Source organism: Pseudorasbora parva, chromosome 20 (genome assembly GCF_024679245.1).
Source record: "Pseudorasbora parva isolate DD20220531a chromosome 20, ASM2467924v1, whole genome shotgun sequence".
Taxonomy (NCBI): Eukaryota; Metazoa; Chordata; class Actinopteri; order Cypriniformes; family Gobionidae; genus Pseudorasbora; species Pseudorasbora parva.
The window spans coordinates 26,129,927-26,146,363 of record NC_090191.1 but is presented as its reverse complement, the minus strand read 5'-3'; the positions used below and the strand labels follow the sequence as shown (position 1 = coordinate 26,146,363).

Genomic DNA, 16,437 nt, shown 5'->3' with positions numbered 1-16,437 from the left:
TGGCACAGGATGCACAGGTAATGCACAGGTCAAGTGATCAAATATTAAATAAAATTCCATAAAATAAGGAATCCATACTTTGGGGAAGATTTACTTATGTATTGTAGGGTGTGACACTAAAATGTAATAAAGTTTCAACTTGACCCCATTTGCTATGCACTGGCAGACAATGATTATTGAGCATTTTTCATGATTATGTGTGCAGTGTTGGCGTAAAAATCTAAGCAAGGGGAAAGATAGACTGATCTCGGTCTTGTCTTGAAAACAAAATCAAAGACGTAACATGACAAAACAAAGACAAAGCATGACAATAAGTCATTGTAAATCTTGCAATGCTGCAATAATGATGATGTAGATATTAATTAATAATAGGTGATTTCCAGAAAATTGTCTAAACTTATCACTCAATGGGAAAAACAACAGTGAAATCAAAACCATGGCATGTGGACTTACAGGGTCATGGGTGCACACATAGAGAAAAAAAAGGTGATCTTTGTATTTGTGAAGAACAGATTCTTCTACATTAATCATCTGCGCAAATTCTGCCTCCACCTATCAAGTGTTGCTCTGTCAGAATCAGGAAATACAGAGCAGATATATAAGCTATCTGTCGCAAACAGATTCTCCAAACATTGCGGCCGCACCTGTAGAGTGATAACAGGAGAATCCCATTGATTTCTGCATCCACTGACACAAGAGAAGGTTGGCTTCATTTAATAATACAATAATAACCGTAATGTTGCTGTTAGAATTGCCATCTCAGGTTTGAATATAAACTAAAAAACAACTTTGTTTATTCATGTCGACTAGAGATTGAGACTCTAAAATGACTCAGTCAGTGCAAGTTCAGACGCAGGTCTTTTTCTGAGTTCACGTATCTCTTTTCTTTTTAGAAACGAGACCAGCAAATATTCTGTGTTGTGGAACAATGAAAGCTTTTCAGTGCATCCTGCTACTCTTCAGCTGTCTGTTCCTCGAAACTCTAGGTAAACTATATATATATATATATATATATATATATATATATATATATATATATATATATATATATATATATATATATATATATATATATATAAAGATTTATACATAATAAGCTTTAAGCTTTTCATTGATGTATGTTTTTTTTGGGTTATAGGTCAATATTTGTCTGAGATACAACTATTTAAAAATCTAAATATTGAGAAAATCGCCTCTAAAGGTGTCCAAAAGAAGTCCAAAAGAAGTCCTTAGAAACACATACAATATTACTAATAATAATATATGTTTGATATATTTGAAATATTGTCATGGAACATGATCTTTACCTAATATCCTAATGATTTTTGGATTTATATTGTTATGGTCCCATTTATTCTTCTTCATTATTTATCATTATTTACTATTATCATTATTCTTTATTAGTAATATTATGAATAATCATTAGATAATATATTTTATATATTATTATCAGTATGTTTATTGATTGTGGTTTGATTTTCTTCTGAGGGTGAACTCCGCCCCTGTACACCTGTCGCTCGTTTGTTAACGAGGTTTGGAGTCGGATATATGAGGGGAGAAAAAGAGGAGATGGGAGAAGACCTGAGTGCGTGCTGTTGTGTGATTCTGGCTGCCTGACCGAACCCCGTCACCCGATGAAACATCGTTGGGGACAGCCTGTGTTCCCATGGGCTTTGTGTAGACTCTGACATCGTGGTAGCTGACCAGCTGTGACGTTTGTCTTGTTTTCCTTTAATTATATTTGTTAGTGTTTTGTCTGTTTGTTTATGTTTGAGTGGATATTGTTTCTAAACCATTCAGTACTCGACACGTGAGCGCCGTATGGTCATTAATAAATGATTTTCAATGGCACTTTCTGTTTCGCGTGTCCTTTTGTGTTGCTTACCCCCTTTCACGAGCATTCTTCTCAGTGGGGTTCGTAACATAAATGGGGGCTCGTCCGGGATCGTTCAATTATGAGTAATTGTGTCTCGAGAGTTTAGTTGTAGGTAATTAAATTGATTTGTTTGGTCCGGATTGAAGGATTGTCCTACACATACTCCGGTTATTTAGAGTGAGTCAACAGGACTGTGCTTAGCGCCAGTTCTGGCTACGACTTGCTGTTTATTGTTTTCTTTATTATTTTAGTTTGTTGTGTTTGGAGGTATTCCGGGGGAGAGAGTAATCTCTTAATCGGTACCCTCCGAAGACTAGTTAGGACTGAGTTAGATTTCTGGGTAGGTAGGTAGGTCCGGAGTGTGTGGATTTTCCTTTGTTTCCACTGTTGTTTTTTTTTGCTTCCATATGGCAGCTTTTGACTTAAACAAATTTATAGATCACCCTAGTGTTGAGGGGTTAGAGACATGTCAAAAAAATGATTTGGTTCTGATCGCTCAGCACTATGAGGTTTCTGTTTCAAGAACACAGCGTAAAGCGGACATAAAGGCTTGTATTGTTTCTGCTTTGATTGATAGAGGTTTTTTCTCTGCGATGGAGGCTGTTCCTAGGGAAGCAGCTGGTCCAGTGATAAGTGTAGCGGGAAGTCCGGCTGTACGAGTGCCGGTCGGTGTCCAGGTAACTCCAGTGACTGTGGGCGGTGAGGTAGGTCCACCCTTTTCTCTGCCTAAATTTGAACCCATTTCTCTTTCACCTGAAGCATCACCTGACGTTCGTTCAGATTTGCGCTTGAAAGTTCGTTTAGCTCGTCTACAATTAGAGACTCAAGATCGAGCCCAGGCGAGACAGGATGATTTAAAACGTCAGCTTGAAATGTACCGAATTGATGCTGATACAAGAGTGCGTCTGCGGCAGGTAGAATTGCAGGCTGCTCAAGAACTACCTAATCCAACGATTTCTAAAACACCTGTAAATTTGGGTGATAGCTCTGAAGTTGGGGCAGGTCCATCAGATTCGAGTACTGTTTCTGGTGGCCCTGTTTCAGCAGGAAATGCAACCGAGTCTGTAGTACTGCCGGCCGTACATTTTGACGTGGCTAAACATATTGCCCTGGTCCCACCTTTCCGTGAGAAAGAAGTTGAAGCTTATTTTCAAGCATTTGAACGAATTGCGAGTGCTTTAAGGTGGCCAACTGAAGTTTGGGCCTTAATGTTACAGTGTAAATTAATGGGTAAGGCACAAGAAGTGTGCGCTTCTCTTTCATTAGAGGAAGGTGTCCGGTATGAGGCGGTGAAAGCGGCGATTTTGAGGGCGTATGAGCTGGTTCCCGAGCATTATCGACAGCGTTTTCGTACTACGAAGAAATTAGTGTCCCAAACTTATGTCGAGTTTGCTCGTGAAAAAGGAATTTTGTTTGATCGTTGGGTTAAGGCATGTAAGGTGGCGGATTATAATTCTTTGCGGGAGCTTATGTTGATTGAGGAATTCAAGAACTGCATTCCAGAGCGCACTGCTCTGTATTTAAATGAACAGAAAGTTAGTACGGTGCAGCAAGCTGCTGTGTTAGCAGATGAATATGCCTTGATGCATAAACCTTTGTTTTGTAAACGTTCAAATGACGCTGTAGGTGCAGTCCTAAACGAGACTGTTGTTGAGGCGAGAAGTAAATGGGTTCCTACTAGTCCGAAGTCTGGGATAGAGTGCAGATATTGTCGAAAAATGGGACATGTGATGGCTGACTGTCATAGTTTAAAGCGGAAACAAGAGAGACGAGATGAGAGGCGAGATGTTTTGCCAGTTCAACCTCGAGGTTCTGTTTTGGTGAAAACCGTATCGTCCCTTAATTCTATTCTTGATCCTTGTTTTCAGCCTTTCGTGTTTGAGGGATGTGTGTCTTTGAGTGATGGGGTCGAAAGCCGAAGACCAGTACGAATTTTGCGTGACACTGGGGGGTCTCAGTCCTTTATTCTATCAAACACTTTGGATTTTTCTGCGTTTTCTAAATGTGAAACAGGCACGATTGTGCAGGGCATTGAAATGGGGTTTGTAACCGTTCCTCTTCATCGAATATGGGTTACTTCTGAATTAGCGTCTGGATGTTTTGAAGTTGCAGTTCGGCCCTCGTTACCTGTGAAGGGTATTGATTTTATAATGGGAAATGATATTGCCGGTGGTAAGGTCATGCCGTTCGCTAAAGTAACTGAGGTTCCATGTCGAGATATGCAGTCTGATGTACTTGCTGAGACTTTCCCAGATGTATTTTCAGTTAGTGCGGTTATGACCCGAGCACAAGTTAAACGTGACGTTTTGGAGAATACTAACCTCAGTGATTCTGTTTTTTCAGACATTTTTGGGAACAATGTGTTTCCAGAGTCTTTTGATGGGGTTAAAGCGACGAGTTCACCCGTTGGTTTGGAGGTGGTTGCTGATGCTGCTATTACACGCGAAGCCTTGATTGAGGAGCAGGGAAAGGATCCGACCTTACAGAAATGCCGTGCTAGTGCTGCGGAGGGGTTCTTGCCGCTGCGTAATTCACATTTCTATTGGAACGACTCCGTGTTAATGCGGGAATGGCGTAATGTGCCGAGTGATGAGCACGGGGATAATTGGAGTGTGGTGCATCAAGTTGTAGTTCCCATGAAATTCCGACAGTCGGTGTTAAGTTTAGCTCACGACCATCCTTGGTCAGGACACCTTGGAATTAACAAGACCTATATCAGAGTGCTTCGTCATTTTTTTTGGCCGGGGTTAAAGAGTGATGTCTCTAAACATTGTAAAACGTGCCATATTTGTCAGGTGGGGGGGAAGCCTAATCAGGTGGTGCCCCCTGCTCCTCTCTGCCCTATACCCGCTGTGGGAGAGCCGTTTGAACGTGTGTTGGTAGATTGTGTGGGTCCTCTTCCCCGCGCTAAGTCTGGTTGTAGATATTTATTGACGATTATGTGCGTGGCTACTCGATTTCCAGAAGCGATTCCTTTAAGGAGTATCACTGCTAAGTCAGTGACAAAAGTGCTTACGAAGTTTTTCACGACTTTTGGGTTACCAAGAGTCGTGCAAACGGACCAGGGGTCAAATTTTTTATCTCGCATTTTTCGTAATGTGTTAAAAGCTTTAGGAGTGTCTCACGTAGTGTCAAGTGCCTACCATCCTGAGTCTCAAGGGGCTTTGGAACGCTGGCATCAGACGCTGAAAGTGAGTCTGCGTAAATACTGCATCGAGACTGGGAGCGAGTGGGAGGAGGGAGTTCCTTTCGTTTTATTTGCGGTGCGTGAGGCACGACAGGATTCGTTGGGATTTAGCCCTTCAGAATTAGTGTTTGGACACGAAGTTCGTGGGCCTTTAAAAATGTTGAAGGAGGAACTTCTCTGCATGAGTCCTTCTGAGAAGGTGAGTGTGATTGATCTTGTTTCTCGTACTCGGGAACGTTTACGAAATGCTTGTACCGCGGCGAAAAGAGCTCTTGCTCATGCACAGACGAAAATGAAGCGCTGTTTTGATCGGAAGGCAGTGGTGAGAGAGTTTCTACCCGGGGAGAAGGTTTTGATATTAATTCCTATTCCGGGGTCTACGTTCACTGCGCGAGTTTCAGGTCCCTACGTGATTAAAAGCAAAGTGAATGAGACGAATTATGTAATTCATACTCCTGAACGGAGGCGGAAAACTCGTCTATGTCATGTAAATATGTTAAAGCCGTATTTGTCCCGTGCTGAGGTTCAGGAAGAAATCAGTGATGTTTCTGAGGGAATTGTTTCCTCCGGGGAGTTATCGACCGAGTCAAAGGAGAGCGTGTCGTTGCTTACTGGTACTTTGCCTACGGATGACGGGGATGATGGATTGGAGGTATCCATGGAGGTCTTAGGAGGTGGTTGTTTGAAGAACTCTGAAGTTTTATCCACCCTTCCTTCTCAATTATCGTACTTGTCTGTTGAACAGCAGAAGGACATAACGGAATTGTTGGATAGTTTTGTAGAGTTGTTCAATGATGTCCCCCCGGGTACTTCTGTTATTGCGCATGATATTATTGTTGGTAACGCATTACCCATTAAGCAACATGCATATCGTTGCCCAGTAAGTAAAAGAGAAGAAATGAAATGTGAAGTGACTTATCTGTTACAGAATGGTTTTGCGGTACCGAGTAGTAGCCCTTGGAGCTCACCCTGTGTGTTGGTGCCAAAATCTGACGGGTCGTTCCGTTTCTGCACTGATTTCAGGAAGGTAAATGCGGTCACGATGCCTGATGCCTTTCCGTTGCCGCGTATCGATGATTGCATCGATAACATTGGGACGGCGAGATATATTACAAAGTTAGACCTTCTCAAAGGCTATTGGCAGGTGCCTTTAACTAAGCGTGCTTCCGAGATCTCTGCGTTTGCCACCCCTGATTCTTTTCTTCAATATACGCGTATGGCCTTTGGCCTGCGAAACGCACCTGCAACGTTTCAGCGTTTGATGTCCATGGTTTTGGGCGAAGTTCCTAATTGTAATGTCTATTTAGATGACGTAGTCGTCTATTCGTCCACCTGGGCTGACCATCTATCGAGTTTGTATGATGTGTTTCGCCGTCTTTCTGCTGCATCTCTCACGTTAAACCTGAAAAAATGTGAATTTGCTAAGGCTTCTGTTACCTATTTGGGGAAGCAGGTCGGAAATGGGCAGGTACGACCCCTGGATGGTAAGGTGGTCGCGGTTCTTGAGTATCCGGTTCCGACTACGAGGCGAGAGCTGCGCAGATTCCTTGGAATGGTAGGATACTACCGGTGTTTTTGCAGAAATTTCTCGAGTGTTGTGGCTCCATTGACTAGATTGTGTAGTCCTAAAGTTGCTTTTAGCTGGACTGATGAGTGTCACCAGGCATTTTTGTCTGCTAAGTCTTTGCTTTGCAGTGCCCCTGTTCTTTCGGCTCCAGATGTGTCCGGTACGTTCCAGCTGGAGGTGGACGCCAGCGCCGTCGGAGCGGGAGCTGTTCTCTTACAAGAGGGTGCTGATGGAATAGCTCACCCAGTATCCTACTTTTCTGTTAAATTCAATCGTCATCAGCTAAATTACTCAACTATAGAGAAGGAAACTTTAGCACTTTTACTGGCATTACAACATTTTGATGTTTACGTGGGGGCCAGCAGATTTCCTGTTATGGTTTATACGGACCATAATCCGTTGGTTTTCTTGAGTAAGATGTACAATCACAACCAACGCTTGATGAGATGGGCGTTAATGGTACAACCGTATAATCTAGAGATTCGTCATAAGAAGGGATCTGAGAATATTGTGGCCGATGCTTTGTCACGGGGTTAAACTTTTGGTCAGAACCAGTTTATTGAGACCTGGTTCTGTTTTTAGGTGGGGAAGTGTTATGGTCCCATTTATTCTTCTTCATTATTTATCATTATTTACTATTATCATTTATTCTTTATTAGTAATATTATGAATAATCATTAGATAATATATTTTATATATTATTATCAGTATGTTTATTGATTGTGGTTTGATTTTCTTCTGAGGGTGAACTCCGCCCCTGTACACCTGTCGCTCGTTTGTTAACGAGGTTTGGAGTCGGATATATGAGGGGAGAAAAAGAGGAGATGGGAGAAGACCTGAGTGCGTGCTGTTGTGTGATTCTGGCTGCCTGACCGAACCCCGTCACCCGATGAAACATCGTTGGGGACAGCCTGTGTTCCCATGGGCTTTGTGTAGACTCTGACATCGTGGTAGCTGACCAGCTGTGACGTTTGTCTTGTTTTCCTTTAATTATATTTGTTAGTGTTTTGTCTGTTTGTTTATGTTTGAGTGGATATTGTTTCTAAACCATTCAGTACTCGACACGTGAGCGCCGTATGGTCATTAATAAATGATTTTCAATGGCACTTTCTGTTTCGCGTGTCCTTTTGTGTTGCTTACCCCCTTTCACGAGCATTCTTCTCAGTGGGGTTCGTAACAATATACATCACAAAGAAAAATGTATAATTTTGACCCATACAATGTATTGTTGACTATTGACACAAATATACCCGTGTGACTTATGACTTGGTTTGTGCACCAGGGTCACATAACATGCAGAATAATTGTAATTGTAACTGATTATGATTTCCCCATAGCTTTGGAGTGTGACGTGATTCCTGGCAACCTGAAGCAGATTGATGCTGGGGTAGGGGTAGTGGGTGGGGTGAACAATGACAATGAAGTCTTCCTGTTGCTGGGGAATGGTTTTAGGAGGATAAATGCAACCATGAAGCACTTTACGGTTGGGCCTGCTGGAGAACTAGCAGTGAATTTATCAAACAGCGTCTTTAAGTTTCAGAGTGGCCAATTTAGCTCGATTCCAGGTAAATTATAAGAATAATAAAACATAAAATACATAAACTATTCTTAAAGATAAAAATAAATAAAAAATCCATTAATTCTCTATATTTTACTGTCAGTCACTTTTAAACAGGTGGATGCTGGAGGTGACCAGATTATCGTTGGAGTTACTCCGCTTGAGGATGTCTTCTGCTTGAATAAAGATGCTAACAATGTCGGGCCATCCAGCAATTTTCCTTGGCTTCAGCTTGCAGGAAAGCTGAAGTACTACAGCTGTGGTCCTTACAGCTGTTGGGGAGTGAATTCTGCAGGGAATATCGTCATCAGAAGGGTAAGGGTACTACTAAGGGCTTAGTGAGATCTGAAGAAAGAGGTTCAGTACAGCACAGAATTATCTTCTAGTAGTTCTAGGCCGCTTTAAAACATTACTTGTCACAGTAGAGGAATTGAAAACAGGTGTGACATGAAATCTGTGAGTCTTCTTGTTTTGTACAGGCTGTAAGTGGTGCTTCATGTGGAGGGTCGGGTGTTTTCGATGTCATTTCCGGAAGTATGTCCATGGTTGAGGTAGCAACTGATGGCAGTGTCTTCGCTGTTGACACAGATGGGAATTTATTGCAGAGGTGAGGAAAAATAATTCTATCTGTCAAATTTGAATAAAAGTAAAATATGAGAATGATTTTCATCGGCAGACAACATTATTTTTGTTTATTTTAGAACTGGTGTCTCTTCATCAAATCCCCTTGGCACAGGTTGGTTAGGTTTTCTTGTGTGTCCCAATGGCCACAAGCATGTGACCTCTGACCTGGGGAGGCTGTATGTCATCTGTAGTGATGGATCCATCAGGAGATGCATTTAAATATCCAATAGAGGAGCTCAGCTGTCATTATAAAGAGAAAATTCTTTCCTTTGTTACATTCATTTGTTGTCAATCAAATAATGTTTTTGGATTTATGCATTATATTTTTTAAAGTGTCAATAAAGAATTGTTACATAATCGACTTCAATCAATAATGAATTACTGGAATTGATTCACATAATATTTTTATGATTGAATTTACATGTATCATGGGGAAAATGGATTAGACTTCCTCTTCATTTTTTTTTTTCAGAAAGAATGATAAACCATTTACAGTAATACAAGTCATTTTTTTAAATGTGGAAGACTATTGGTTAACTTTCCTGCGTCAAAAACCATGGAGAGTCCATCGAGTGGGCCTAGAGGGCTACTCGCCAATTTTATCATGTTTTATACATTTGAGTGTGTTGAAAGTTATGTTATAATGCTACTCTATGCGCTTGCTCGGTGGCTAGAGACACTTGTTGCACACTGCAGTAAACTCAATGTTAGGCATGGTAAAACACTCACAGTGAATCATAAAAACAAGATTAAAACAATAAGACTACTGTTTTGAGCTATAAGAGTTTTATGTTGATGAATGTATCCTATTAGTTGCTCACCTGTCTAATAAAACACATAATATAAAGTGTTTTGTGTTTTTTTATGGTTTCAAAATTACATTGAGGTTCTGTGTCCTAGTTAAGATCGATTTAAACATTTTTCTACTGGTTTTTGGATATTTGAATACAAAAATCTGACATATTGTGCCTTCAAGTGCTCTTTCATAAGGCCTTTAGGGAATGGCATCTGCAAGGGTCACATCAAGGAACTTGAAGGCTTGTTGGAGATAAAAAAAAAGAATCTGCACAGAATCGATCACTGGTAATCCCCACAAGATGCATGCAGATTAGAAATGTGTCCGAATGTGGTTCGACTGGCTCTGATGTTGTGCTGACGTTTGTCAAAATAACCCTTGTAACATAAAGGCAGTGCATTCCAGTTGATTCAGAGATCCTTTTACAAGAAACTCCAAGGTTAGCGATACAATTTACACTGCAAAGAAAAAAGGGCCATCAGAGTCCCTCTACGCTCTCAAAATACTCAAGTATTTGCATATTAATGCATATTTTGCAATAAAACTGGTTTCTATATACTGTGCATATAATAGTTTCCATGATTTATATGGAGTCGGATTGTTGCCCTATACGGTACAATACATGCAAATGAAATACCTTTTGCTTGTATATTATATTTTTTTGTTTTGTACACACTATTTTAGTTTTTTTGTCATAATGTATATTTACATATTTTTCTATGTACTGATTTTTTTTTTCTTTATTTATATGTGTGATGTTAGGTGGGTTGTGTTTAACACATTTAACACAGTGATTATCAGTTCCACACATGAGGTATATTCTGAAATGATCAAATAAAACATTAAAACAAATAAAATGTACTATTAAAGGGCAAATTAACCCAAAAATTATCCTATGATTTACTCAAACTGTAAAAAAATAATTTACCTGATTGCCTTAATTTTGAGTTCACAGAAATGAAAAATATGAGTTAATACAATTAACATTTTTGAGAATGTTAACCTTTCTTCAACCTTTCTTCAAATATTATTAAAAAAAAATTGTAAGCATATTGGGTAATTGTGTGTTTTATTTGTGTGACGCAGTGAAACATGCCAAATTGTGCTATTTTCATGATTTATCAATTTTTTTTTATGTGGTTCAGATATAATATTTTGAGTTTTTTATTTATTAAACCAATTTCCTTCATTTTATCAACTCTCATTTTTTAATTTCAATCAACTTAAAATTTTAAGGCAACCAGACTACTTGTTAAAAAAAATTTTTTTACAGTGTACAAGTCAATGACATTCTTCTTTCATATGAATGCAATCAAAGTTATATTAAAATAATGCTGTTTTTAGATAAACTATCCCTTTAAATCAGTTTCGGCTATAAGCAGATTTCTGTCACTTATGTGGAAAAAAACAGTCCTGTTGACAAAGAAAAGACGAATTCAAAGAATGTGAGCTAAACAGGTTCTTGCACAACTGATAGTCCAAGATATCAAAATATCAAAGACAAATTCCCCTCAAACCACTGCATACTTCCTGTAAATGGTAGATGGAAAAATGTCTAGCTACCAGTATATAAGTTAACTGTCACGCAACACAATCTCAAAACATTGTGGCCGCACTTAGTGTGAGAGCAGGAGAATCACATTACCCTTTGAATCCACTGACACAAGAGAAGGTTGGCTTAATTTAATAATACATACATTTAATTTTGGTGTTAGCGTTTACATATTTTAGCTTCTGTGTGTAAAATCGAAACAATTTCATGTTTATTCATGTTGTAGGGAACTTAAGAAGACAGATGAACTAAGGTTTTAGTTTAACATGTTTTGTCTATAAAAAGATGTAATTTAGTTCAAGTTCAGATGCTGGTCTTCTCTGGAGTTCATAGAGTTTATTGGTTATATTTATTTCAGTGAACCTCTTTATACTTCTACTAAGTAACTTTTAAACTACATGTCCACTTGCTCTAATTAATTTGCAATTACATGTCAGCTAACTCTCATCAGAGCATTAGTAGCCTGGTAGACTGTTTAGGGTTCGGAGATACACTGTAAAAAATTAATCAGTCTTGTAATTTTCACAAAAAAAAAAAGATATAGAAATATTAGATTAGTATAGAAAATATTGAGAAACATTTCACTAATAAAAACAAAAGATACATTTTCCTAATATTTTTTAAGGGAATGTAAGCAATTTTGAGGCTTGAATTGAAGAACCCTTAATTGAAGAACCCTAATTGAGGCTTAGAATTTATTTTAAATACATAAAATAAATGTATTTTAAGAGATTTAGCTCAATTATGCAGTTTTATTTAGACACCATTGTTATTTCCCAGCATACTTTGCATATTGCGGGAAATGGAGAGTTAATATTGAAAATACAGTATATTGCTGTGTTCAATGAGCAATCATTTTGCTAATGCTAGTGCAGAAACAAGTTTGGTTCTACTTGAGCTAGCAGCAAACACACACACACACACACACACACACACACACACACACACACACACACACACACACACACACACACACACACACACACACACACACACACACACACATATATATATATATATATATATAGACATTTTAAAATAGTATGTGTCATTTTGTTACCATCATTTTTTAAGTAGATAATGTGTAATATTTTTTACAGTGTTGAATGTCTGTTGGAGGACCATCAAAATAAAGTTTAGCAGATATTAAGTAGACAGTCTACTAATATTCTTATAATTAGTAGTTGACATGTAATTGCAACATTACTTATAGTTAGTAGAATGTCTAAAGTGTGCTATCTAAATAAAGTGTTACCCTTTTATTTTCTATTTAGGAACTGGACCACAATGAAAGTTTGTCAGTGCATACTTCTCCTCTTTAGTCACTTCTTCTGTTCTACTCTAGGTAAACTGTGTTTGGGGGGACTATTGATCATATTAAGATAATAACATTCACAGAATAATCACATTACTGATTATTCTATTCTATTTTCCCCATAGCTTTGAATTGTGAAGTGATTCCTGGTACCTTGAAGCAGATTGATGCTGGGGTAGGGGTAGTGGGTGGGGTGAACAATAACAATGAAGTCGTCTTGTTCCTGGGGACAAGTTTTGAAAGGATAGGTTTATCCATGAAGCACTTTACTGTTGGACCTGCTGGAGAACTAGGGGCAAATTCAACAAACAATATCTTCAAGTTTGAGGATGGAAGCTTCAAGCTGATTCCAGGTAAAAAGTGTTGTGGTATGATTCCATGCCATGAGTGCAAAGTACATTACTTTACATGTATGCATTTGGCTGATGTGTTTGTTCTTGCAGAGCATTCAAGGTACAGATTTAGTCAGTTTTTTTTGTGTTTCCTGGGAAATCAAACCCATGACCTTGGCACTGTATCAGTCTTCTCTACCAGTAAGGCTGCAGGAACAAGTTTAACACGCATCTCTGATAAAAAATAAATAAATAAATAAACCTCAGCAATGAAGCAGGTGTGATATGAGAAACCATTAATCCAATTCTGGCAACAAAATAATGTCAAAGATTCTGGCAACAAAATAATGTCAGAGATTAGGCTACTAAGTGTAATATGATTGCCACTATCTGATCCAATGAGGAAGAAGGATCCGAATAATTCAAAAACAAAAAGAAGTTCTTAAAGACCCCCTGTGGTGAAAATGAACCCCCTGTGGTTTTTAAGCTTTAAGGCAAAGTATTTTCTCCTGAAAAATGGAAGTGAAAAAAAGAAACATGATTTGAAATCCCCAGTGTTTCTTACATCACAAACTTGTAACCAATCACGCCACAAGGGGTGTGGCCTTCAGTATATAGGCTTACAGTATATTCGACGAGTTGGTCAATTCGTATGATTTCGTACGAAAGACCTAATCACAAACCCCACCCCCTAAATATACCCGTCACTGCAGTATAAGCAAATCGTACAAATTCATTTGAGTGAATTGGTCATGAGATAGCATTGTATAACTCCCGCAGCTGTATTCTGAACCAACTATTGCTTGTTAATTGATGATGCAGGACAACAACCTAGTACACTACAGGACTAAGTGGTTGGCTTTAGTTTTTTTGGTCTGGACCAAACAAACCAAACTACAAGTGTGAACACAACCATCGTTTTCAGATTGTAGGCGTTTGGAGTTGACAGCAAATCACATAGTGTATGACACTCTTGAAGCTTCAGACTTTAGTTTTATCCAGGGTATCAAACATATTCTGAACCGATTTTAGAACACATTATGTATTCTGTCATTTCGTATATGATGATCAGCCTGTCTATATGCTGATTTTTTTGTTAATTCAATGTCATTTTACTGTCAGAGATTCAATTCAAACAAGTGGATGCCGGAGGTGACCAGATTATTGTAGGTGTTTCTCCAGTAGACGACGTCTTCTGCTTAAATAAAGATGCTAACAATGCCGGGCCACTAGGTGATGCTCCTTGGCTTCAGCTTGCAGGAAAGCTGAAGTACTACAGCTGCGGTCCTTACAGCTGTTGGGGAGTGAATCCTGCAGGGAATATTGTCATCAGAAGGGTAAGAGTACTACTAAGGATTCAGGATCTTGTTAGTTCTAAATCCTGAATCACTGAAATAGGCCACTTCTGGTTCTAGGCCGTTTCAAATCATTACTCGTTACAGAAAAGGAATTGTAAACAGATATGACCAAGCTAATTGGTAAGTTGTCTGTGTCTTGTTGTCTTGCACAGTTTGTAAGTGGTGCTTCCTGTGGCGGGTCGGGGGCTTTTGAGGCCATTACTGGAACTCTGTCCATGGTCGAAGTAGCAACTGATGGCAGCGTCTATGGAGTTGACCCTCAGGGGAATTTAGTGCAAAGGTGAGCTGCAAAAACTACTTGCATTGAAAGCTGTAGTTTGAAGAAATTGACAATATAGGACAAAAATACATTATTTTCATTGACAGGAAACATTGTTCTTGTATATTTTAGAGTTGGTGTCTTGACATCCAATCCCTATGGAACAGGCTGGGCAAATATTAATATCTGTCCCAATGGCCACAAGCATGTGACCTCTGATCTGGGGAGGCTGTATGTCATCTGTAGTGATGGATCCATCAGGAGATGCATTTAAATGTCCAATAGAGGAGCTCAGCTATCATTATAAACATAAACTATTTTTTCTTTCTGTTTAATTTCTTTACTGTTAAACCAATAACATTTAAAGATTGCATGACTTTTGAAGTGTCAAACTGCTACATTATTTACTTCTGTATATTTAAAAAAAAAACTGTGTTGTGTTAAATCTTTTACCTAATTTGCTTTGTCAAAAATGACCAGCCTTTTAAATTGTTTATAAACGTTGTTGTGCTATATTATTACCAAATCAGAGATTCTGTGACGCAAATGAAATCAAGTGAATGTCTTAGGATGGGACAAGTCCGAAGATGCTGCATCGTGTTTACTTTGGTCAAAGACATCATGGATGGGAGACATCACAGCCATGCGTTAATCACAGCTTGGTCAGTTTGGCCCGGGTTCGAGTCCTGCTTGGAGCAGGCAGTTCAATCAGGTTGGGGTTCCATTGGTGCCGTGACCCGGGTGGGAGTGAGGTTTAGGGGGGTGAGTGTAACCGAGGTCAGCTTGTAGTTGCTGTGTGAGTAAACCTCGCTCCTCTGACCTCAAGAGACACTCTAGTGACTGACGCTAGAGGTTGCAGCCTTTAGCCTCCTTGTTAGAGCGTCAGACTCATGGCTGTGGACCCAGGTTTGAGTACGATTGGAGGGGGCAGTTTGAACAGTAGGGGTTACACACATACAAATATTACACAAGTCACATGTAAATGATGGAATTGTATCAATTAATCAATCAATCAATCATTCTCAGATTATTAGAGAACAGACAGCAACCAAATCACAATTGCAATTCTTGTGACACCGTTTGACTGAATTAAACAGTAGTGATGTTCTTTAGAAGCGGTGTCAAGAGAAATCCTGTCCTCCTGTGAAATAATGTCCACGTAGGACCCAACACAGTAGCTGTTCAAAAGCCATGATCAAAAGCTGTTATCGTGATCAGTAGCTGTTATACATGGTTCTGGACAAGCAATTGTTTAAAAATAAACTATGAATTCATTGTCATACTATAAGTACACACAAACAACATTTATTTAAAATATGTAATTGATTGCTATGCAGTAACATTCCTAACATATTGATAAACTAAGTTATAATACCAATACAAAATCATAACATAGTAATGGTCCTAAACTGTAAATAATAAATAATAATTATTAAAGAATAATAATTAAAAAGAAATGTTTAAATAAACATTAAAGCGGGGCTATGGCTTTTAAGATGTAGGGAAAACTCATACTTTTCATACCTGGTTTATACTTTATGTTATTACCACTGAAAACTAGGATAACTATTCTAGACACATTTAACTTTTGTTAAAAAATAAATAAAAATGACACAGTCCTTAAGGGAGGTGTTTTCCCCCACTGTTCCCCCGTTAAATTAATTAACTGTGAACACAAACACCATTAACTTGAGTGAATGAAAGGCCGTAATCAGCATATGTACTCTTTATTCGATCGTTTCAATATACATTTACACAGATTGTTCCCTTCATATAACATGACACTAAGAAATAAAAAAGCATAAAAGAAATGCATAGTGACATCATTGTATGATGACATCAGGAACCTATGGATCTGCCTTTTTACTTTACATCACTGATTGGCATCATATTATTTAAAATGTAACTTAAAATAAGCAATACAAATGTATAGATAGTGTAATAGATAGTAATACACTGTGATGCTCTGTGTGTGTGTGTGTGTGTTTTTGTTGTTCTCGTTCTTGCTATGCA

General features: G+C 38.7%; 1 protein-coding gene across 1 annotated transcript; it reads left to right on the top strand.

Moving 5' to 3' along the window:
• Positions 1–604: 604 nt before the first annotated feature.
• LOC137049104 (uncharacterized) lies at positions 605–16,437 on the top strand. Its single transcript, XM_067427489.1, has 12 exons — positions 605–702; positions 894–986; positions 7,968–8,195; positions 8,292–8,503; positions 8,668–8,795; positions 8,890–9,023; positions 9,811–9,895; positions 12,435–12,505; positions 12,601–12,828; positions 13,930–14,144; positions 14,318–14,445; positions 14,557–16,437. The coding sequence occupies exons 2-12, from the start codon at positions 929–931 to the stop codon at positions 14,696–14,698; spliced, it is 1,629 nt and encodes a 542-aa protein (XP_067283590.1). The 5' UTR covers positions 605–702; positions 894–928; the 3' UTR covers positions 14,699–16,437.